The sequence below is a fragment of the Spea bombifrons genome, chromosome 2 (genome assembly GCF_027358695.1).
Source record: "Spea bombifrons isolate aSpeBom1 chromosome 2, aSpeBom1.2.pri, whole genome shotgun sequence".
Lineage (NCBI taxonomy): Eukaryota > Metazoa > Chordata > Amphibia > Anura > Pelobatidae > Spea > Spea bombifrons.
The window spans coordinates 33,415,477-33,441,080 of record NC_071088.1 but is presented as its reverse complement, the minus strand read 5'-3'; the positions used below and the strand labels follow the sequence as shown (position 1 = coordinate 33,441,080).

The 25,604-nt window shown below is 39.5% G+C and overlaps 1 protein-coding gene across 4 annotated transcripts in view; it reads right to left on the bottom strand.

The window, feature by feature from the left end:
• Window positions 1–25,604, bottom strand: part of SYTL5 (synaptotagmin like 5) — an 84,201-nt gene that overhangs the window by 21,714 nt on the left and 36,883 nt on the right. For 3 of the 4 annotated variants that reach the window (XM_053457420.1, XM_053457423.1, XM_053457421.1), the window contains exons 2-6: window positions 22,410–22,811; window positions 11,166–11,387; window positions 4,127–4,242; window positions 3,124–3,235; window positions 1,876–1,992 (exon numbers count right to left, since the gene is read on the bottom strand). In XM_053457420.1, the coding sequence (XP_053313395.1) occupies window positions 1,876–1,992; window positions 3,124–3,235; window positions 4,127–4,242; window positions 11,166–11,387; window positions 22,410–22,528 (686 nt within the window). In that variant the 5' untranslated portion in view covers window positions 22,529–22,811. The remainder of the gene's footprint in view (window positions 1–1,875; window positions 1,993–3,123; window positions 3,236–4,126; window positions 4,243–11,165; window positions 11,388–22,409; window positions 22,812–25,604) is intronic. The other variant, XM_053457422.1, reaches the window with a different exon arrangement.

Genomic DNA, 25,604 nt, shown 5'->3' with positions numbered 1-25,604 from the left:
AAGATTATGTGTACGTTTTATTTTGCCACTGAGTGCTGTTTTATAAAACACCATTTCAGATATCACTTTAGTTAATTGAGCTGCACATAGAATTACATGATAACTTTCAGTGGCTGGTTGTTGGTCGCAATCATGTTCTCCTTTAGTGTAAGCGGTAAAACTCCCTAAAAGCAGTGTTTTCTCTATTTCTGTCATTCTGCGAAGCTGATGAATTGGTTTCAGTTAGTGATGAATTACCAATTTCTGTCTCCATTAGCGTATACGCACACAGAACGATCATGAAGATAGGGAGCCATGATAAATGAGCAAATTACAAATGGAGTTAATGACCCATTCATTAAGCTATTTCAGTGCCAGAAAGTAATGTAATGTAGCACACAGTGCATGGCAGTGTGCTCTGTATTAGACTTAATCACATATAATCTCAACCTTTCTAACATTGACACTGCCCTCCATATATCCACCTACTTTGTGCCTCTTAGATAAACTATAAGGACAAAAGTATTGGGGGACCACTATTTCACCAACTGGGACTTTTATCACATCACATTCTAAATACATAGACAATTAACATTTTTGCTCATTCATCTAGTAGAGCATTTGTGAGGTCGGGCACTGATGTTGGGCAAGAAGTCCTGGCTCGCAATCTCTGTTCCAGTTCATCCCAAAGCTCTGTGCAGGCCAGTCAAGTTCTTCCACACCAAACGCACCCAACCATGTCTTTATGGACCTTGCTTTGTGCACTGGGGCATAGTCATGCTGGAATAGAAAAGGCCCTTCCCCAAACTGTCCCGACAAAGTTAGAAACACAGCATTGGCCAAAATGACTTGCTATGCTGAAGGGGACATTCCCACAGAAACCCTCCAAAATCTTGTGGAAAGCCTTCACAGAAAAGTAAAAGCTGTTACAGCTGCAAAGAGGAGGGGGACAACTACACATTAATGTCTATGTATTTAGAATACAATGTCATCAAGTCCCTGCTGGTGTAACGGTCAGGTGTCCCAATACGTTTGTCCATAGTATAGTGTACATCAAGTTGGGAGCTCAGTAGCACAAATTAATCTTGGTATCAGCATTCATTTATAAAGCACTGTTGGCACTATTCTACATCATGGTCCAAAGACATTTGCTCCTAGGTACCATAAAGTCTTTGGAATGACTGACTTGCTTACATTTTAAAAAAAATAACGTGTTTTATTATATGTGCAATTCTACTTTATTTTTTCCATTCTGGCCTTGTAAAACTGCTTTAATGTGTTTGCAATGTAGGAGTCAGCTGATGCTCCCATGTAATGTGTATCTAAACAACAAGTTTAATAGGCATGCAAACCTGGTGCATGATTCCTCATAGATGACATTTAGATCTTTCTGTGGTTTTGTCTACAGCTTCATTGGCTGTCAAACACAAGCTAATGTATGGCACAATAAACCAGTATATCATACCTCTCAAGTCTCCCTGTTTTAAAATCCTCAAACCTCAGTCAGACATTGGGTCTTGTGTTATAATATGTATGTTTAAATTCCCTCTTCTGCTTCTGCTGGGTGTCCTGCTCAGCACCTTCTCAGTGATGTAAAACTTACCCTTGTTCCCCATTCCTACCATTTCATCCCTTTCATTGTTTCTTGGCATGCCAGCAAACAAGTCCCTTACAACAAAAAGGGGCTATACCGTAATCTAAAACACACACTTATAAGTATCTGTCTGATCTGGCAATTAGGATTTAATTTCATAAAATGTAATTTAGCCAGATTAGTTCACATAGTATTCACAAACATAAAGGACTATCCAGTCATTGGAGAGAAAAAAATATTAAAAAAAAACTGTCAGGAAAAGAATGTATTGGAGTTGGGCAGGTTTTAGTTTTCTTTCTTACCCTTCAGATCGTGGCATTGAACGGGTACTGCGCAGGCTTTGGGTATCAAAAACCGAACGGATACTTCTTGAATCTTCTCCTTTTCCTGATGGTTTAACAGCAGTTTTGTTCAGTGTACTGTAAGAGAAAAATATCACATATTTAATTATTACCTGGTTGGAAATATAAATATATTTTACATAGAATCCAGGACATGTCTAATCATATGTCCTACCCATGTTAACCTTAAATAAATCACCTGGGCTTGGTTTTCTAAGTTGAATATAAATCCTCAATTAAGATGTGTATTTAATTCACTTAAAACCAGTCAATATTAAGTTTTAAAATGTGTGGAAGAAAACAGAAAAGAAAGGTGATGGTGAGGTGGAAAAGCTGAGGAGCAAGTGCTTGGAAGTGGTGGGGAGATGGTGAAGTATATTTATTAACATTGTAGACACATTGAGAAGGAAGGATGTCACGACATTCCTTATATCTGATTGATCTATTGACTACATTTGAATTTATATATTTTCGTTATTCGATAAAGGGTTTATCACTTAAATATTTGAAAGTTCAAATTGATCCACAATTTGAGGTTTGCAAGGCCCTATAGGTAAACCTACAATATACTAAAACTGGAAACGAATGCATCCGTCTAGAAAAGGAGGAGCGTTCACAAAGTTGTTATAACTCAGGAAAAGGCGGTTATTAAGATCTCTTCCTAAAACAAAGATAGCAATAAAAAGAGTAAAAAGTGACTGGTGTTTACATTGCACATTTGTTCCTGAGATGTGTCTAGTAGATGATAAATGACCATGAAATAGGAGCAAGAATAACATTATTTGACGACCTAGATAAAGATAAAAAAAGTACCAATTCCTTATTTAGTCTTGGATTTTTCAATTTTATATGTATTAATTCTTTATAATAGCTTTATGCATATCCCGCATATCCCTTTAACCACCCGAGTAGGCTGGATTTCCCTCTGAGCTTTTAGCTTTCATAATAAACAGCTGCTGCCTATCATGTTCTCTTCCACCTAACCTCTTATGGTTCCCATAGCAAGAAAATTATTGGCACTGAAAGAGCCAATACATACATACATACATCCATACAAGAAGACTACAAGAGGGCCCTAGGTGACATGGAGATAAGTACAAAACATGTCACGTATTTTGCATAAGGCTGCTACTTCAGGCACAACAGACGGATGGTAATTGCTTTAGGCATTTTTAATTCTGGGCCGCTGATAAATTAAAAGGTACAAACCAAGTTCCGTTGCCAGCTGAGACATTTCCTGATGCTGCTTCGTTATTTGTGGTCTGTTGTTTCCCATCCATATTTGCTGGATTTTTCACTTCTTCATCTGTTTTAGCTGCTGCTATACACACACACACATGCAAAAAAGTCACGTCAGCTATACAAACACACAGATGTGAAAAAGGTAATACCACACACAAGTAGATGTTCCTCTAGGCATTATGAATCTAAAAGGTCAGTGCCTTGGCAAATAATGTTCCAACAGCAATGGCTCGATCTCTGTAACAATCACTTCTTTTCTAACAACTGCTGAAATTCTTAGTTACTTTTTATACTGTAAATCCCTTATAATCTGTGATTTTGGAGTCTATGCTAGAATTGTATTCATATATGGTAATACTATGTAATTCACACATATAGATGATATAGGGATTCCGTTTTTTTCTCCACTATAGTCTACAGACATACATATTTTATGTTTTATCTCCACTATAGTCTACAGACATACATATATCAATATAGAAGTCACTCCCAAGTCTTTAGGATTGCAATTTTCACTTGATGTTCCATCAGTTGGCAACATCTAAGAGTGGCATACGTTCTAAACATACATTGGTTAAAATGTAAATCAATGCAATGTAAATTCTATGCATGTTATGTCTGGCAAATTGTATTTACATAAACGGCAACATGTATATTTCTACTAACTGAGGAAACATGGTGGATGGGGCAATGATCAAGACACCAAATGAACAAGAAAGCATTTTCCATAAGGCAGGGAAGGCCCTTGGGTTCCATGATTATGGGTGGTTAGCTAAATCTCTACCCATCATTACAGCAACCCACCAGTTATCCCCAACCTCCCAACAGTTATTTTCTGTTCTACACACATTGAGACTGCAGGGGGTACTTTAAACCTTTTAAGTGAATAAGATGTGCATGGAGACATACAAATGAATAATTACAAGTGTACAGTGTTATATGGTGCATACAGACCACATCAAAGGGTTACCTGGTATCTTTCTCATGATGGACTTTCTGACCACGTCACTCCCAAGGACAGTGCCATTTTTGAAGCGCTTATCTCGCTCTTCGAAAAACCACTCACCTGTTGCTATTTTTAGCTGTCTATAGAACAAAAAATAGAAAAAATACAACACATCACACAGGATATTGTCTATTTTTACCATGTATAATGTTTATTTTTTTATTGTATCTTAACAGATGATACCACGTATTCCAACTGAACAGAACATGCTGAATGATATCCCAACCAGGATACATGGTCCCAAGCTAACTGAAGATGCTAAGTAATGTTGATGTGAAATAAAAAAAAAAACTAGGCTGATACAGGATAGCAGTATTTAACCCCTTAATGACAAAGCCCGTACATGTACGGGCTCAAAATGCATTGTTTTCAATGGATTTAGGGACCGCCCATTGTCCTTGAGGGGGTTAAAAGATTAGCTATCCTGTATCTATAATGAGAACAAAAACTGATACAAGTTTAAGTCTTTACAGAAAAAAATGGGCAGATTCTATGGACTGAATGTACGGTGATGGGGCTCATGAGTATCAGGTGTTGTTGGGGTATGAAGACCTACTGTACATAGTCCAATGTACCCAGTGTCCCAAAAGCACAGTCACATTTCTTTGACAACATTTCCGAAAAAGCAGAAGTACTGCTAGCATAATAGAAAGACTCTGAGAACTTTAACCCCTTAAGGACAATGGGCGGTCCCTAAACCCATTGAAAACAATGCATTTTGACGAGCTTTGTCATTAAGGGGGCTTTGTCATTAAGGGGTTAAAAAGCACTTGGGATTATCAGATGAATATGTATGTATTCTGCAATAACCACAAGCGATGTGTAAATGAAGCTTGTAGCTTATCAACTGCTTTTTCCCCAGGAAATATTTAGGATGATCATAAAGTCTAGAATTTGCCAAGACAGTCCTACCAAGCAGGTTCATGCCCTGGCAGTAACCCTACCCATGACATCCAGGAATGGCAACCTAAATGTTCAATGATTTGGTGAGACAAGTAATGCCTACTTTTGTTCCCCATCACATCAGAGACAGAGCGCCTTCTGACATGGAGCTGGATTTCGGATTAGGTTGTCAGCGCCATATAAATAGAGTCTTAAAAAACCATGATATTTTCTGCTTTCAAATTTCGGAAAACTTCAAGTCACAGAGGAAGAAAGCAAACAGTGATGTGGAATAATTGTTCATTTGCATATGATTACCCGGCAACCCGTTATACTTGAAACCTTACAAGCCAGGCGATCAAGCGGTAATCACAGGCTTTGTACCTATTATACGATCGAGCACTTATTGTTAGTTACGTGTAATAATTGCTGCGTGGAGAAAAAGAAACTTTTCACGAACCGTTGAATGGAAGTTATGCGTGTGGATGCACAAGCTATGGATTTTCCTCTCATATGTCAATATTGTATTTTTCATTAGCTCTACTTTCCAAAAATAATGATTCGCCTGATTTTAACCCTCTGAGTACAGAGGTTAACGGGATGCAACATGCATCTTCATGCACCGATAGATCGATCGATCGATAAATAGATAGATAGACTGACTATTGTCTAAAAACACACAGAATCGCCCCAAAAATTGAAATATTTATATTCCTCTTAAATAAGGCATTTTTCCTATAATGCATCTTATAGGCTTTATTGTACCCTGGTAACAGGCTCATGTGTAAATGCCCTACAAAAAGTCCTAATGAAAAACACTTCTTACCAACTTCTGATGAATTAACTGTATGTGTCTGCAACAAGGAAAAGCTGACTTGGAGTAGGTCTATTTAATAACTTTCCAGGTGTCCGTTACATCTCAACAGCCCTAACTTGGCAGTATATGGGCTATAGTTATTCACTGAAGCCCCAAAACCTCTGTATTCAGTAAAAATTAAGATGTTGCTGAATCAAGTTTACGTTTTAACACAAGACAAGAGGCTTCATATTATGCTATAACTACCTTTACTACTCCCAATAGCAGTAAAAAACATATACAGCAACTGAATAGTTAAAAAATTACATCTCCAATTGAACCAATATATATATATATATATATATATATATATATATATATATATATATATATATACTGTATAAAGCCCCCCAAATGTTGTTGTTGTTGTTCTTCCCCAGGATAAAATTCTTGGGTTTTTTCACATCAGCATCTTTGGGGTACAGCAAAGGAAAGCACCCAACACCAGCTGTGGAACAAATGGTCCTTACGTTCCACATACAAAAATATCGGCTGCTGATCACCCAGGAGCAATGGATTGTGACAGCTGATTTACACAATTTTGAGTGCTGATTTACACACTTTTTATGAAGATACCATCCAATTGTGGTCTTTTTGTTTCCTCTGTTTATTCAGATCACAGAAAAATTAAGACAAGTTTGAAAATCACAGATACACTGTGAGTGTGAGAATATACTAGAAAGGGAAGTATTTATTTCATTATACTGTATTATCGCCATACACTATAGCACGTGTTCACCAAAAGCACCAGTACCCTCATCACAGTTTCTTCTAATAAATATCTTGATCTACACTTGACAGGTGGATTGAATGGGGTATGAAAATGGCAGAAATTCAATGTTACTCATTGAAAGCTCATTCAGTCAGATGACCTATGGCCCATAAGGCATTATCTCCATACCTGGGAACTCTCCGGTATGACCGACATCAGCGGGACCGCCCACCAACATCAGTGGGCAGTCCTGGCCACGTCCCGCGAGGGAAGGCTCCGGGTAGCCGGAGACGAGAAGTTCCCAGGTATGATTATCTCCTGGAGGTAGTCTGGAGGATATTCTTAGGGCAGCAGATTGGTCTAGGGTAACTATGGAGTTTTACTTTTAAATCTGTTTCATATGCTTTCGGCATCCTTGATTAATTGATGTCTGCATTAAACGTGCATAATATGAAGCGTCTTTTGATAAAATTGATAGACTTTGCTAATGTTGTGACGCAAAATAATAATTTTATTAAAGATAAACATTATCCCTCCCTAAGAATATTACTTTATATATATATTTACTAGTGCTCCCTTGTTTCTATATTCTATATATTTTTCTTAGGTTAAGAAGGTTAATGTTTATTAAATCCATTTGAGGCTGACTGTTATCACTCCCTCCAGATTGTGTTTTCCAGTTCTGCATTCTGTTTAATTTAAACATTCAGTTCCACATTCTGTTTGATTTGCACATTCAGTTCCACATGATTTCGGTTATCATTGAGCCAGACAGAGAAGTAGTTCTTATGGACATTTGGGGGGCTGTCTGTCGTAATATTATTAGTAAGATTCAATTGGAGATCCTATCATTGTCAATTTTTTTAATTATCTAGTTGCTGTATAGTTTATTCTTTGCTTCTATAGGGAGTAGTAAAGGAAGGTATAACATAATATTTGCCAACTGTCTTAAATTAAATTATTAGTAAAACCAGCCAATTTTATTTCATGTTGCTTTCAACAACTGTTGATTAGCCGTCAAGCACTAATGAGCTAGGACTCTGCAAGTGAGTTGGCAGTCAGGGTTGTCCATCTTTTTGGTTTACCGTACTTAGAGTTTGAGATGATCCTACAGAGTTGGAACCCCTTAATAACCCTGATGCCGTCTCACTTTCTATATTCTATAGAACTGCTATGCTTTCAATTACAGCTTGATTGAAGTTGGAAGTCAAGTTTAGTTGAAGTTTAAACTTGGTTGAGTTTTTCAAATTCAGCTGATGGCAGTGAAGCTATGATTTACTTAATTTAAGCAACCTAAAGAGACTACCAACGCAACACAAACTCAATTCTACCTTCCTTATTTCTCTTTGCTTACTTCAGTAATAATAAATGCGATCATAAATAAGTAATAAATGCATGTTCTTTCCTAACACCGATACTGAATGCTTGGAATATCAGTGATATCATGCTTCATTACCTTGTCAGCATAAAGGTTGAATCATATAATCATACCTGGGAACTCTCCGGGTTTGACCAGGAGATTGCTGGGTGAACACTGCTTCTCTGGTTCTCCAGGTCAAGACCCGAATCCTCCGGGTCACGGGAGCGGAGTCTTGACATGTCCAGCTCCCCGCCCATTTTTCCTTTAAATAGGGGTGTTTCCCCAGTGGGAACTCCCATTAACGTCAATGGGACCGCCCACCGACGGCAGCGGGACCCGCAAAGGAAGGCTCCGGGTAGCCGGAGCCCAGAAGTTCCCAGGTATGCTTATAATGTGTCATATATATTATCTTCTTACTGTAGCAGTGCTTATTCTTATATTTTGCACCTATTAGGTGTTTCTACTGATCTGTTTATAGCTGGATCATTTAACATACTGGGAAAGACAAGTGGTTGTTTGCAAAACTTTATAGCAAAATGATATCACCAACCCACACAAAATATTTAACATCTGATGAGACAAAAACTGATAAGAAACCAGCGGGGTACCTAGAGTATTTGGCACCCGGGGGAGATCCTGTATGTGAAAAAATTATGTTGGCAAGAATATTTATTTCACTAATTTGTAAACTGTATGTCAAATGGAAAACAGTAGAAATGTGAAAAACAATTATTAGGTTATAAATAAATTAAATAAGTTTAATGAAATAACATTTACTGAACAGATATGGTACACCATAACGCCTATCACTATACACTGAGCCATCCTGTGCCACCTCTGCCCCTGAAGCAGCCTGCCTGTCACCTTTGCCCATGAAGCAGCCTGCCTGTGCCACCTCTGCCCCTGAAGAAGCGTGCCTGTGTCACCTCTACCCCTGAAGCCACCTGCCTGTGCCACCTCTGCCCCCTTAACAGCCTGCATGTACCATTTCTACCCCTAAACACTCACACGGTCACTTGATCATTAATTCACCCATTCACTTTCGTGTACCCCCTTATCTCTCTTGCAGATTTCACTGGTCTAGGGGTGGCTGAGCATCACTGGGGCCTCACAGATGTCTGTGCGGCCTGATGGCTGCCTAACACAGGCCCACAGCTTGCTGCTGTGTACCCCATACACTGTGCGAGGAAACTCTCTTTTCCTACACAGGGAAAGCAGGAACCTGGGTGGGAAAAGACAGTTTCCTCTCACAGTATGCGAACTCCACAGAGGGAAGCTGCGGGGCTGGATTAGGTGACCGTTGGGCAACTTGGCCCACACCCAGCTCACCAGGCACCCCCTGACAGGTGGAACAGCACAAGCTCTGTATAGCTCCTCCTAACTACAATGGGAGTGGAACTGTGCAGGAAACATATCTAAGTATGCTTCCTAGTTTCAGTAGAGGCAGTTAGACAAAAGCCTAACCCCATTTGATTTGATGCTACACCCTTGCACCTTCAATCTTTGATGCCAGTCAACATTTTTTGAAGCAGCTCCTTTAAAAGTTGTCCTTTAATTAACATTGCCCCTGGATTAATAAGTGAACGGCCCATCAGACACATGCTTCACAATCACAAGATTTGTGGGATTTCTCCCCGCATGGTTTTGCTTTAACATAAAGTTCACTGAGCATTTATCTCTGACAAGTTATTCTAGAAGATTTAATACAGACCGAAAGGTCACTATTAATATAAAATGATAAGAATTCAGATTGAGTTATCCAGTAGTTTTACTCAATTATAAAAAATCACATCCATAGAATGTAAGAATTAGTGTGGATGTTAGTAAGATTAAATCACGTGCTATTTGAAAAAGTTAATAGGACCTGACATTTTCATTCCATCTCAGCATGTAAATGAAATACATCAGTTTTCTAACATATTTTAAAACCACTTTATCTGGCAGTATATTTTGTATTACATATTGGCATAGATTGCAGAAATCTTCCATGCCCATCCACCTGACGAAGTACGGCTGGCAAACAGTCTTTTAATGGACAGCTGAGAATCACTAAAGGGACTTCTTTGGTTTAATCTCATTGGCGTTTATTAATCTCTAAGGCCACTGTAGTGTTTCCATGTCTGTTGTTCTTCTGACGTACATTACTTCCATATATTGAGACTAATTTTATTGCTACAGCTTAATAACTCCATAACGTTCAATAAAACATGTTTAAACATAAAATGACTTTATTCCAAATGTAAGTATGTGCAATTACTAATTATTTATGATACTTCTGGAGATGGAACTGAAATCTGACCTTTTACGCTATGCAACAAGTGACGGAATCGGCAATAATACATTGCAGTGAAAACCACCAACATATTCAATATGTCAAAGCCATGTCGAACCCTACCCTTAACTGCTGTTAAAAACAAGTCATATGGCTACATATGGTCTTCATACTGATAAATTAACATCTAGACACAAGTTGTATTGCCTGCCACTGAATACAGCGATGTAGTTGGTGCTTCTGCACTACATATTCAGCGAGTTAAACTCAACGCGACCGCTTGATCCTCCAATGTAATTAGCCATAAAGGAACAGGACATCAATTCCATGAAACATTATTTTGCCTAGACTACAATTATGTTTCTTAATATCTGCTAGTCTGTTAAGCAATATGGTACTTCAGTGGTCCATTTACATCAAACACTCTCCTAAAGTGCCAAAAAATAAGAACAACCTTCCTGATACTGGTTCATAATACACTATATGGACCAAAATACCGGAACGCACCTCTTAATTATTAAATTTGGGGGGGTTTAATCAGACCCATTGCCACAGGTGTATAAAAAGCCAAGCATTAGTCCAAAAAAAAAAATAGTCGTTCTGAAGAGCTCAATAAATTCAAGCGTCGTACTGTGATAGGATGCTATCTTTGTAATAAGACAGTTTGTGTAATTGCATCCCTGCTAAATGTTCCACGGTCAAGATGACACTTGCCAGAATTGACCCAAAAAAACACAAATTTAAAAGGCAGAAGCAACTGAACAGTTTTGTTTTTTCGAATAGCTGAAACAAACATCACTTATTAAAGGGGTAGGGAGTAATGCTCTTCTGGCCTTTGAAAATGTCTACATTTACATGCTTTAGAACTTAGCTCTGTTTTTAGGAGGTACAGTAATTCTAACGATGAAGATCTGTACTTACGCAATCTTGGCACACACTGTACACTTCCATTTACCATCTTTAACCACAACACGGCACGCATTGCAGACCCGTAGCTGGCAGGCATGACACAGTTCTCCCCGGTCAAAGATCAACCCTAAATTCTTCTGGCAGCGGACACAAACTTTGGGGTTATTCTGCTGGCGCTGCCTGTGTCGGTTACCACCTTTTCGTCTTATTTCCAGAAGTTCATTCTTTAATTTTCTATAAAATAAGAGTACTATATTTAGCTGTTTGCATTCCACAACATATTTCACTATTACGATTATTATAATTGTTTTAATCTGTACATTGGAGCAGTAAAATGAAGCATTTGGATACATAACAGATCACCTTCAATGTGTTTTACCCTTGCATAGCATAGAATTTTTTTTCCCTTTTACAGATGTGATGTAGATAAATGTTAACAATGTATACGTAAACAAACATAAGACTTAGGTCAATTGATTAATAGATTTATCACACTATGTATGATCATCAATGTATCAGTAGCTATGATCTGTAGTTATTATGGTTAACAGGGGTTCATCCGTTTTGAGTTTTCACCTTGGGGTATTCCATGCAGCGTTATCTATTAGTAAGAGCTATTATTATGCATTAAAAATATTTTTCACTGAACATTATTATCCTAGTGAAGACGGCGAAGTGGTGTTCATGTTTACACACAGCCTCCCTGGGGCACAATACACAATGCCTGCATTCATATGCAGTGTATGGTTACGCAATAACATTGACTTAAAGATACAACCGAATAATCAATATTATATTCAAGACGAAGAAGTATTATACACAGATTAGTTGGCTGAAGAGGCTTATCATATCATATATATCTGTAAAAGTATTAAAAAAAATAAGTATTCTTCTTATGGTTCCATGGTAATCTCAAACTATCAAAAGTAATTGTGGTTTCCATTGCAACTTCAGGTATCCATGACGTTAAAAGTGAAGGCTAATAATATAACCATAATTTGATTTCTAGAGGTTTAATCCAGTATCTTTGCATTCATGTCTAAAAAGTACATAATTACGTTGCTCTACTAGGCCCCTTAAACCCAGCAAGTAGATAAATGAAACAAACTAACAACCAGCTGTTATCTATAGAGTAAGAAAAGCTATTTAGGCCTTTTATGAACCTCCGAAAGCCAGCCTACGTCAATACTCCAACATAAAAATAAAGACATGGGAGGACACTCTCGCCATGTTAAAAAGAAAACTATATTTAGTGCTACAAACCTAAAACATGACCATGGCTTACACAAGCATTACAGAGCTTAACCGTGGGCAATTTTGCTCTTCCTTGATATTAACTAGCTTCCAGTTAAAACCTTCCAGCAGTTGAGAGAAAAACAAAAACAGGTCTCTTAGAACTGAGGTGAAATTTCTCAGCTAAGATGCAGTCTTGAAATAACCAGACAAGACTTGGTGAAGCAGGGAGAGACACTTTGTAGCTACCTGAGGCTGATTACTTTGTGCTCTCCATTAAAACTGAACTTGAAGGACAACTTGGGGACAGAGAAGTCTTTAACAAGCACATTCTCTGAGCTCAATGGACCCTGGTAAGGCCCATCTTGGGGCACAGAGCAGGTAGTCAGAAATGGCCAAGTTCGGTAGACAGAGCAGGTAGTCAGATTTAGCCAAGTCTGGTACACGGAGCAGGTAGTCAGATAAATCAGATACGGTACACAGAGTCAGGCTAGGTGTCTTAGACGCCATATTTTAATCAAAACTGAACACACATCGACAGGAACAGCTGTGTCAAGCGAGGACCACACTAGGGTGGCATATAGCAGCAGTTTCAGGTTTTTGAATCCTGGCACCAAGTCAGCTTGCCTCCCTCTGCCCGTCACACCGCACACCCTGGCAGACATCACAGAAACTCCTGCAATATATCTGGAAGCCTGTGCTAAAGGATGGTTGCCTAGGCGGCCCACTTTGGTACGTGACATTAACACAGGAAAAAATGAAAATATTAGTACAATATTTATGGAATCTAAGAACTGAAAACACATTTTTTTATTTTTAGCAGAAAAACTATATAATACAAGTTGTGCATTTTCATCTGATTGTTGAAAAAAAGCTATTGTTCTTCATAAAATCTGAAGAAATTATATACACATTAGCTAAATGTCTGCCATGCAGCCGTGCAATTGTTCTTCATACTGTTTAATTAACTGTTTTACATACTTTTTTCTATATATAATTAAAAATGTATCGTGAACAACAAATATTGTCAGTCATTTGCCACAATACAGTAGACATCAGAGGAGTAATGTAGGCCAATGCAGAAGCCTCTGGTGGAATGGGTATCAAGGTCTTAGAAACCCCAAGGGGTTTTTTTGTGCATAAGTTGCCCCATTTTAGCCTGTACTCGTGATGTGCTCAGAAAGACTAATTTTTGATTCATTATCATAGTTTGACATATAAAGGCCTGTTTTGTGCAAAAGTACGTTGAGTTTATTTGATCCGTAATGCAACCACGCGTATAGGAGTTCAGATATTGTACATACATGATGACCTGTTGTAAAAACCTTGCACCCAAAAGGGAACATACAGTACATGTAGATGGTACACCTAATCTCAACATACATAGCGGCCACTGTATTTTGTGTTATGGAACTAGTGTGAGAAATACCATTTTCCTGGTCCTGTTAACACGAGTATGTTTTGGAATGGCGTTATTTGTGGAGGTATCATGCAGACTATGTGAGACACCTTAGTGAGCATGATAACATATAAAAAATATATATTACAGTCATTATAGTGGTAAAATGCGTTAAAGTGATCAGACCTAACTAAGCAACCTGTGACTAACCTGAAGTGTCTCTTTATTGTAAGGCTTTTGATCTCTGTAAACGTGATGTCGTCGTCACTATAAGAATTGTGTGTCTCCCCAATACCTTGTCACAATCTTTAACATTCTTGTTGCAGTTTGTTGCATCCTGGTTAACATACATCCTTATTCCCAATGTAACTCTGTGTGTGTTAGCCTTTCATAGGCTTCATCGCAGTAGTAAACCCTCCATTTTCTTATCAAAGAAACATTTTTCTTGTATGTCTCTGTATTATTTCAGCTACGTGGATTTAAACTATTTACCCCTAGACAAAGGTGTGTCGACACCTGGAAACCCCTAATTTACCCATTTCCGACATACGTACCAAACATCTTTAAGATAACTAATAATACTAATCATTTTCATAAAAGTTCATAAGTGGAATGTAGAATACACCGGACTCTGGCAATTAATCCTGAGACAATCAGAGCCGTAACTTTTTTGGAAAGTGTTTTCTCCACCACATATAACAAGTTTAGTTGTCACTTTGTGTCCACATCGATCAGGGGCCATTTCTTGGGGTACATTTTTGCCAATTCCTAATAGTACACCCCACATAGCTAGTGTCTCATCCCTCACACACGTCCTTGTCCTGCTGTATTCTGAATCACCATCAGACTTCAATGTGGAATCGTATTTATGTTACAGAACTTGGACGCCAACCCCTGTATGCCATCAATGGCTGACCAATCAAAGTCTCCATTTTTGTTCGGGGGTACAATTTTCAGCTCGCCATGCTAGAGACTGGTTATACTTTTGTTTAGATGTTTTAGAACAAAACATAAAGATCCCTACAGAAAGAAAAACTACAATTTAGAACACAGAACATTTCACCTTTTATTTATAATGGCAGCTAAAAAAATGTCTCTGAGAAAGAAAACACAATTATTGACCAAAACATTTTGTTCAAAATCAGCTAATTAACATTCCAATTTTGGATTTCACTAAAATGCCATTCTACCTCTACTCCAATTTTAATTATTTATTGCATGGATCCTTATTTAACTATTCAGATAGAACACTCTGTACCAGAAGTACAGAACATAGGTCCAAAAGGCTGAAGGTTAAAGGTTTGTTCCATAACAGCAAGAATATTTAGTTAGTTATATTTGCAGAAATACCCTACAAACCATGCTTCCCTTACTGAGAGCAGATAAATGGTCTTTTGTGAAGCTATAACAATATATTTAAATGTATTCATGAAAGTTTTGAATGTACATAAAGATGTGCTAAAAATGCATTTAAAAAGTGATGCAAACAGGTCAGACCAGATTGGCACTTTTGGTTATTTTCTGAGGTGCCTCTCTATGAATTTATGTTATTTATTCTTAAACCAAACTCCTTCTGTTAAAGGTTTTATAGCAAAGCACCAGCTGCCGATAGACAATGCAACTTTGCTATTTGCAGACACACACAAAAAAATAATAATAATAATAAAAAAATAAATATATATATATATATATATATATAAATGACACCAGGCTTTCACAATTTCATTGACTAGAAAAAAACCATCAGCATAAAGGTTATCTATGGCCATTAAACTACTTTCCCCATGGCGCTGTATCCACAAAGTGTACGTAGTGTTCTCTCTTTGCAGCTAGCATAACTGTATTTTATATTATTACATGTATATATACACCGATCAGCCATAACATTATGACCACCTGCCTAATATTGTGTAGGTCTATCTTTTGCCACCAAAACAGCCCTGACCCGTCGAGGCATGGACTCCACTAGACCTCTGAAGTTTTGCTGTGGTATCTGGTAAAAGACGTTAGCAGCAGATTTTTTAAGTCCTGTAAGTTGCGAGGTGGGGCCACCATGAATCGGACTTGTTTGTCCAGCACATCCCACAGATGATCAATTAGAATGAAATCTGGGGAATTTGGAGGCCTAGTCAACACCTTGAACTCGTTGTTGTGTCCTTCAAACTATTCCTGAACCATTTTTACTTTGTGACAGGGTGCCAGAAAAGCGCATTATGCTGAAAGAGCTATCAGGGGGCAACGTGTCCACGAAACGGTGTACATGCTCTGCAACAATGCTTAGGTAGGTGGTACGTGTCAAAGACATCCACATGAATGGCAGGACCCAAGGTTTCCCAGCAGAACATTGCCCAAAGGATCACACTGCCTCCGCCGGCTTGTATTCTTCCCATAGTGCATCCTAGTGCCATCCACATGATGTAAAAAAAAGATGTGATTCATCAGACCAGGCCACCTTTTTCCATTGCTCTGTGGTCCAGTTCTTATGCTTACGTGCCTTTGTAGGCACTTTCAGCAGTAGACAGGGGTCAGCATGGGAACTCTGACTAGTCTGCGCAGCAGAGCTGCAGTTTTGGAGATGCTCTGATCCAGTCATCTAGCCGTCACAGTTTGTCCCTCAGTCGCTCAGATCTAAGGACAAAATGTCCCCTTGCTGCTTAATATATCTCCCCCACAGACAGGTGCCATGACAACAAGATTATCAGTGTTATTCACTTATTATCAGTAGTCATAATGTTATGGCTAATCGGTGTATGTATATATATATATATTTATATATGCACACACACAAGTTCTCATCAAAGCAATAACCAAGGTTGGATGGAACAATTTCAAAAGGAAGGTAGCCATAGCATCTTATGCCTGTCCCCTGCCCACTGCATGATTCTTGATGGATTGGTAGCCCATAATCATTATGTCTATTTGAAAGCTGAAACGTACATTGTCTATGGAAAAGGCAAAGCCATATTTTTATAAAGAGCGGATATGGGCACAGCTTTTAAGTAATCAAGAGATCAAGAGCGTACAGAATAAAACAAGAAATTGAGCAAAAGATTTTGCTCTGAATCAATCAGTCCAGACAAGGTCACCCATGCTGTATAGATACAGTCTTAAACAGAAGAGGAAAGAGGTACACTTTTTATGGATATATCTATATATGCACTAATGTGTGGATTATATATTGTGATGAAACCATGTTGCGAATGAAAATATTAAACCTTTTTTTTTAAATGACTAAATATTCTGTGCATCTGAAATGTTACATAAGAAGAGTGGTCGATAATGAGCCCCATGTACTTTTTAGAAATGCGTATGATTTGCCAAGTGGTTTATATCTATTCGTAATTCATTTTCCAATGTTCATTTTTTGTTGTTTCCAGAAATGTTCATTTCATTCTGCTTGGTATAGTTTCATGCGAAGCCTGGATTCTGTACCTGCAGCATGGCAGCAAGTTCATCTGTCCTACCGAGGCAGGACAATCAATCTTCTCTAAATCCGCACATACAAATATCTAATCAACTGCAAGGCTTGTATGCTCGTAGAATTACAAATTATAGCTGCCTAGCCTGGTCAGCTGTCAGATTTGCCCTATTGTGCTCTCGAGGCTGCTTCGCTATTTGCAGATTTCTAAAAGCCTTGTTTTTGTCTTGCTTGCCCAAGATTTTGAGAAATGTACTACAGTAGCATAAGTGCCAACAGTCTCAAATTCGCTGGTATATTCCCAAAAGTTTGGTTGCTGTTGAGGCTATTGATTGTCCTTCATATTTCCCTGTGGGAGAATCATTATACAGTCCCTGTCACCAAAATTAAATTTACACTTAACATAATATAAAAAAAGCTACATTTTTAACTGTAAAAAAACTAAACCTACTATTCACATGGAACACACTAGACACTGAACTAAATCTCAAATGTACCATTTCAAATGTTTTTCACTCATTGGTGGCAGCTGAAACCATGCAATTTAAAAGGGCATTCCAGCCATCGTATGCACTTGACTGGTCTCTTTAAAATGCGATGGTGACACTCAGCTTTTTGCTTGCAGGTGATATGTTTGCCGGAACACATCAACAACTGCTCTACCTTTGCACATACATTGAAAGTGCTCCCATTGATACATATGGGACACTGGATACAATTTATTCAGGTTGTCTACAGAAATGTCCCTGTCATGGCAGCGTAAGATGAATTGCAATTCTACGGACCAATTGGTAATACAACACAAGCAAATTCCAAAATGTCCTCATTATTAAAAGAAGAGATAGCTGGCACAACAGTAATGTAATATTCCTGCCCTTTTCCTCCACGTTGTTCCTCTGGCTTCATGCCTCCTAGAACAAATCAGTCAATCTGAGAACCTCCCACACATACCTGGCACCCTGCGCCAACAAGGAACTCAATGCGAAACAGATCTCGTGGAATGAACATGAAATAGATATTTGAAGCCCTGTGAAGTTTCAACAAAAGCATTGGTAATAATCTATGCCACAAAATCATGAGACAATTCGTTCCGCTTGCTCCCAGTAATGCGCTTGAAGGCACAACACCTGTATAGAACAACATATCTCACAGTTTCAACATATGACACGGCACAGTCCAGAACTATCCACAAGATATGATAAAAAACTGGTCTTTCAACATATTTCACAATCAATAGCACACTTCCTTGAGTTGAATGAAATTGTACACAGAACCCAACGAAGCACTATATTTTTGATGGACATACAGAGCACACAACAATAACTTGGCTCACATGCAAATAATGTAAGCAATCTGGAATTTTGGCAAACAGAGCATCCTAATATGTAAAAATGTAAATGTTTCTTTATACCAACTAAAGTGTGGCTGGGGTGTCTGAATATTTCTGAAATTCTAGAAGGAGGGAGTGCCTGTAGCCATTGTTCACGGAACAAATGCTGTAAGTACGGCTAACATAATTACATGCTGGCTGAGGCACAAGCAAATCTGATAAGGGCAACAGGTTTAACTGATTTTTAAAATTGGAGGAATCCATGTTCTAATCGTGTTTTAAATGCCGAGAAAAAAAAAACATTTAATGAAAATATTTTTAACACGCTTTTTAAAAATATCTAGCATGAACCAATGCTAATTAGAATAGTGTAAAATAATGTGTACATATGCCGTCCACGTAAATATATGAGGAGTCCCGTGTCATGGTCATCACAGCAAGACAGGGGATCATTACATTTTTTCTCTTTAATAAACTGCCACCTTCCAGATTATCCCCAATGACAATTTTTATACCTGTATACAATGTATCAATATGTTTTGGTTTTCGTTCCACTTAAGTATTAATGAAAATCACCATTTTCTTCACATCTTTAAAACTTATTAAAACATTTTTCCACTGGTAGAACCTCTTGTCCATTTTCATGTAATAACGCGGATCAAACTCGGAAAACATGGCTGGGCTAATAAAAGGATTCTAAAGCATACCCATCAACATTTCAAATCAGGTGTGACATTCTGCCCTGGTTTCCTGGCTCCTGTATTGTGCATTCAGGTTTTTGGACTGTTCCTAGTTCAGCCTCTAGTGGCCGCTCTGCCTATGTTTCTGCTCTCCTCCTACTGTTGCCACCTGGCCTCGTTACCTGCTGCCCTGCAGTATAAAGGGCTGTAGCTTCCTGCAAACTGGGCCTTGGCATTGTAGTAATAGGACTGTTTTGCCCTGGTCCTGAATTATTCCTGGCTTCCTTTTGTACCTGGTTCTGGATTGCTCCTGCCTTCAGCCCTGCGAGTGGGCTTCCTGTCGTGTGCCCTGCGAGTGGGCTTCCTGTCGTGTGCCCTGCGAGTGGGCTTCCTGTCGTGTGCCCAGCCTGAGGGCTTCCAGCAGCATATCCAGTCCTGTGCTCTGCCAGTGAGCTTCCAGTCGTGTGCCCTGCCGGTGGGCTTCTATTTCAGCATCAGCCTTGCCAGTTCCAGTCCTGCACCTCTGTCTGCTGTGTGCCTGTCTACCTTGCACCATGAATCGCAGTGTACAAACAGACAACGCTATCCCTGCACCGAGGCCCCTCGCTAACCTGCTTACCCAGTGTGTGACAGAATGCCAAGGCCATACAGAGGAGTCCGCAGGGATACCATCGGTGTTATTGATGCTGGCTGAGGGTATGCTGGTGTTGTGCAAGTCATTTAAGTGCATGGTTGAGTGCAGCACTAGGTGTGCTAGTACCAATAAGTCCAGGGCTGTGTCTGAACCTAAAAAGGTCCAAAACAAAAGTTATAAACGAGAACCCCTCACTAAAGCCGAAAAACAAAAGCGACAGGAGGGCAATTTATGCTTTTATTGTGGGGGGATAGATCACAGGATTTCTTTTTGCCGGTTCAGGCCACCTAAACCAGCTAAGTCTTCTGTTGCTGTTGAACAAAATATGCAAGCCTCAGAACATGAAAGTCATGGGGAAACTAGAGGTGAATCGGGGGAGGGTGAACCCAGTGCTCCCATTAACCCTTTCAATCCTGTCGTTGGGCCTAATGATCTTGAAATGCCTAGTGTGTCTGAACTTACAGGGGAGGAAAATATGTCTTTTGAGGCTCCAGATCTCAGTGAGGAGGACATAACTGAGAATCATTTTTGTAGTCCTATTTGCACTGTTAAAGAGGATGTTTCTTCTACTCCCCGCAGACGCAAAACGTATAAAAGGAAAACTGTTGCTGCAAGGACTCCTATGGCGATTGGTTCTGTCAGGAGTACTACTCCTATCACTCAAAGCAAACGAAAAAATAACTCTGGAAAATTGCAGACTGCACGACATCCTTTAGGGGCCCCAGGTCTTGTCTTGGCTTCTGACGGGACAATCTTGGGTAGAGAAAGTCTTGCTCAGTATGAAAAACATTTAAGTGAACGCAAGTCACTCCAATGTAAACGGCTACCTAATGAGTCTAAACATGTTTCTTTGATAAGCCAAAATGATTCTGAAAGAACCCCTAGCTCCTCTTCTAAACCCCTTGTCCTTGGCACAGTTCTGGTCTCTGATAAAGCTGAGGTAAAGAAGAAAAAGAAACCTGGTGCTCGCCAAGAGAAGATTATGACAGCCCATACAGAGGAGTCGTGCTACGTTCTGCCACCAGATTGTACCTATGCCTCTGATGGGACTGTAGTGAAAGTTAAAGACCTACAGATTTATGAAAATATGTTGTGTACTAATTCTGACTAGTTACCTGTTCATGCCCTGTCTGTCTGGTTTTCTGTATTAGGGACTGGAGTGTGCTGTTTTCAGAAGCTCCTTTTAGTGTGGTCCCTCTTCGTTTCAAGTTTTGTCACGTCCTGAGTTCGCTCCTTAAAGAGGGGGTACTGTGACATTCTGCCCTGGTTTCCTGGCTCCTGTATTGTGCATTCAGGTTTTTGGACTGTTCCTAGTTCAGCCTCTAGTGGCCGCTCTGCCTATGTTTCTGCTCTCCTCCTACTGTTGCCACCTGGCCTCGTTACCTGCTGCCCTGCAGTATAAAGGGCTGTAGCTTCCTGCAAACTGGGCCTTGGCATTGTAGTAATAGGACTGTTTTGCCCTGGTCCTGAATTATTCCTGGCTTCCTTTTGTACCTGGTTCTGGATTGCTCCTGCCTTCAGCCCTGCGAGTGGGCTTCCTGTCGTGTGCCCTGCGAGTGGGCTTCCTGTCGTGTGCCCTGCGAGTGGGCTTCCTGTCGTGTGCCCAGCCTGAGGGCTTCCAGCAGCATATCCAGTCCTGTGCTCTGCCAGTGAGCTTCCAGTCGTGTGCCCTGCCGGTGGGCTTCTATTTCAGCATCAGCCTTGCCAGTTCCAGTCCTGCACCTCTGTCTGCTGTGTGCCTGTCTACCTTGCACCATGAATCGCAGTGTACAAACAGACAACGCTATCCCTGCACCGAGGCCCCTCGCTAACCTGCTTACCCAGTGTGTGACATCAGGGCACCTTTGTTGGGGTATGTGGCTAGAGGCAGTGAGAGGCGGTATGGGGATGAAATCCAGGGCTAGGGGCTATTTAATCGGAAATGTGGCACTTCCTCTTTAACTATGGCACACAGTTGCATTAAAATGCTGTGCTTTATACTTTTCAAATTCTCTTGTTCTCTTAACAACGACATATCAGACACAGGTTGTCAGGTGACCCATGGATTGCTACAGTGTCAAGGGCAAGTTGGAGAGATCAGATGATAGCTTGTTACTGGCCCAGAATACTCTACTGCTTAGTAGTGACGATCTGTACCTGTCTGCCAGGATATGTCATTTCCTGGTTCTTAGCACACAGACCTGCTGACTGTAAGTAACCCTTAATTATACATGGATGTATGATGGAGAACCCCCCAGGATTTCTACCCTGAAGCTTTCCCTCTTCTGATCCTTATGGGAGGCGGAAATGGAGCATGTCCGTTCTATGGTGGCAGGGTTAGCTCTACACAGGGAGAAGGAGGGTCAGGAATGTGACAGGACCAAGTTGGACCAAGAATGGTCAGGGCCAAATGTGGCTCCCCAACTACACTGATATGGAGTCCCAATAATAAGTTCTGATTTCCATTGCCTCCAGGCAATCTATATATCTATAGGTGTGGACTATTTCATAATCAAACCCTCGGCTGTTATACAATGCGTGACCCTGGTCTCTTACATAAAAAAAATACTTCTCAAACCTTACCTTACTCGTTTGTCTTCTATTTTCTTCAGGTGTTCATCTCTCTGTAAGACAAGCATAATGGACTCCCTCTCTTGATCCAATAAGTAGGAGAAGTTGATGATTTCTATGTTTCTGGACATTGTGAATTGATGTTGTTTTACGATTCGTTAAAATGTGTGCTTTTCTTTCTGCTTTGGAGAAGCGATTTTCTAATTGGCTTCATTCAGATGGAATAGACATTTCTTCAATAAGAGTTTGCTTTCTTGAATATGTATACAGCCTAATAAATGGATCGACTCTTCACCTGGGGACTCTTAGACCTGGGGAGAGCTATTTCCACAGCACAGTTTGAGCCTGTTAATTCAGATCCTGGTTGAAAAGTACAAAACCAACTAGGATCCCAAATTTTCATTGTTATCCTCTCTGAAAAGAAAAACAATTAATTTAATAAAAATATATTATAATGTAATATATAAAATATAATCTACTACTTTTAAAACGAGACTAGTTAGTTCATCACATTGACTAACCCCTTGAGCTTTGGGGGGGGGGGCACACATTTTTTTCCACTTGTGAGAATTATTATAGCTTTTTAGATTTTTGTGACAATGTTATAACGGCATATACTTTATACTTTTATACATTTTTTTCAGTTAACATATACATAAGTATGCTGATTAAGACTGTGCATCCCATCACAGCATAATGGTAAAAATACAATACAATATATTTCCCCTTATTATTTCTCCAAACAGTAAATGTAGCCAAAACACTAAATAATTTTCCTAAAAGCCATCACCACCTAGTAAATATATAAGTATAATATAGCTTTTGAAGACTACAAATCCTACTACCCACATCATCATTCTAGCTGATGGTGATGGGAGCTTTAGTCTGTACAAGAGCATGAGATCATTTTTATTTAAAAAAACAAAACATTTATATTTCTGTTTTATTTTAAATTTTTTGCTAATATGCAAGGATAAGGCACCTGTTTAACCCTTGCGTGTTACCAGAGATGAGACATTTTTGTCTTGCATAGTAGGGAAGCTCATCTGACAATAGCTTGAAGCATGTTGCAGCTTTTACTTAATTCCAAAATGGCTGCCTAGGACATGCACCAATGACAGGGATTAGACTTCTTTCTAGTTAATGTTACATATAGAGAAGGTGTTGATCAATCTTTGGTTAATCATCAATTCTCTCTACGGAGATAGATAAAGCCTCAATGTTTAAGTGTAAACACATCTTTCTTCGTTAACAGAACTTTCACGTGTGTACATTTAATGCTTCCACCTGGAGAGGTAACAGCAGGCTGACACATTATATTAGAGGAACATTGATCCCTAGATATGTGGTTGATCTTGAGGATCTACTTTGCCAAAAAACACATTGCATGCATGCGAGAAATCAAGAGGGTTAAAGAGTCAACATGATCCTCCACAAGCTTATGTTTGCATGTTATAAAGAAAAAAATGTTACTGAAAACACATTGAAATTATGTGAGTAAGGGAGAATGCTTTTCATATCTTTAGTGACCTTTTCCCTATCTGTGGTAAAGCAGCCAGGTGACTGAACACAGCAATGTTAAATATGTTTAGGAGGTGTGCGTTCAAACACAAATATTGTTAAAAGGATGTCATTGCGTTTAATGGTCATCAGATATAACCAAGACAGATAAAGCACAGAGCAAATAAAATACAAACACAAAGGTGTCAACTCAAATAAAACACTCCAAATGCTTCTTATAAGGTTCCCGCACTTATTTGTATAGAAAGATTAAATTGAATTGGATAGCTAAACCTGGATAGTACAACCTCCATAGGTGTACCCGGCTCTGCACATCATTAAGAGCAGAAACATATTACATTATTATAAAGACATATATATATATATTTATATATATAAAGTGTCGTCCCACGACCTGTTGGTCCCACCGTCTCCAAGCATCGACTAGATTGTAAGCTCGCAAGAGCAGGGCCCTCTTCTCCTTTGTACCAGTTTGTTATTGTATGTGTTTCTAAATTGTTCTACTGACTGTGGAATCTGCCGGCACTTTATAAATAAATGTAACGTAATGTCATTTTGGAGTTGACCTCCTCCGCCGGTGGACCTTCGGAAGTAGTGGGTCCTCGCTGAAGACCTGCAAACGGTAAGCCGCGTTCCAGTCTACTCGCACTCCTGTGTTACGTCATATGACCTAAGGTGACCCAGCCTGACCCCAAATGCCTAGTTTTTGGCCTATATGGCCTATGATACCTCAGGACTTTCAGTATCCAACTGCCCTTGGTTGGTGTAACATTCTATGATTGTTCCTGCATTATCTTGGTCGATTTTCCTGTTGTGACATGGCTTGACTTGGCCCTGCTTGCTGTTTCCTATTTTGGCACTTTGAAAGTTTCCTTCTGGTTCCAAAAGGACACTCCATTTATCTGAAGCTTTTAGCCTCCTGCTCCTCTGGCTCCCAGTCTTTGTTCCTCACGTCCTGGCCTATTCTGCTACTCGAGTTCAGAACCATTACAGTTATATTACGGAGCTCAGCAGTAAGGATTATAGCCACCAAGGGGGTAGTTGGACGACCTGCTCTTTATCAGGCCTAGTCCCTTTCTGCTGAAAGCAAGGGGTCTCTGTCTGCAATGATTACCATACTCCTGTTCTCAGTGGTGTATTTTTGTGCTGCCCCTAGGCAAGACTAAACTCGGGCACCCCCCTAATAAAAAAAATGGCCCACCCCTTCCTGTCAAGACACCTGTCGCACCACAACTTAATTAAAATGTATTTGATGCAGGATTGATATCTACTCTCTCTATAGGACTCCTTGTAATAGGATGTGGTCATCATTAAATAATCTATCTCACCGTCCCTTTAGGCTGTAACCACTTTTTATTCCATGACTTGCTCATTCCCTTTTATTTGCTTGCTGTAACACTATTGTACAGCGCTACAGGGATTTTTCCTCCCTGGCAGGGATAATGGGTTTGAGAAACAATTGTCATGAAATTAAAATTATAAAACAATGTACTATTGCTAATTACCAGCAAATTGTTGTGGCAGCGCCGCTTAGGATTCATTCAAGGCAGACAGCGACGTGACACCTCGTTGTCTGCATGTGGGAGACAATCCGGCGGCAAACGCAGTGAGTTTCAATCCGATCCTGTGGTGCCACCCACAAGAAATGGTGCGGGCGCGCGCCATTGGCTGTAACAATCGCAGGGG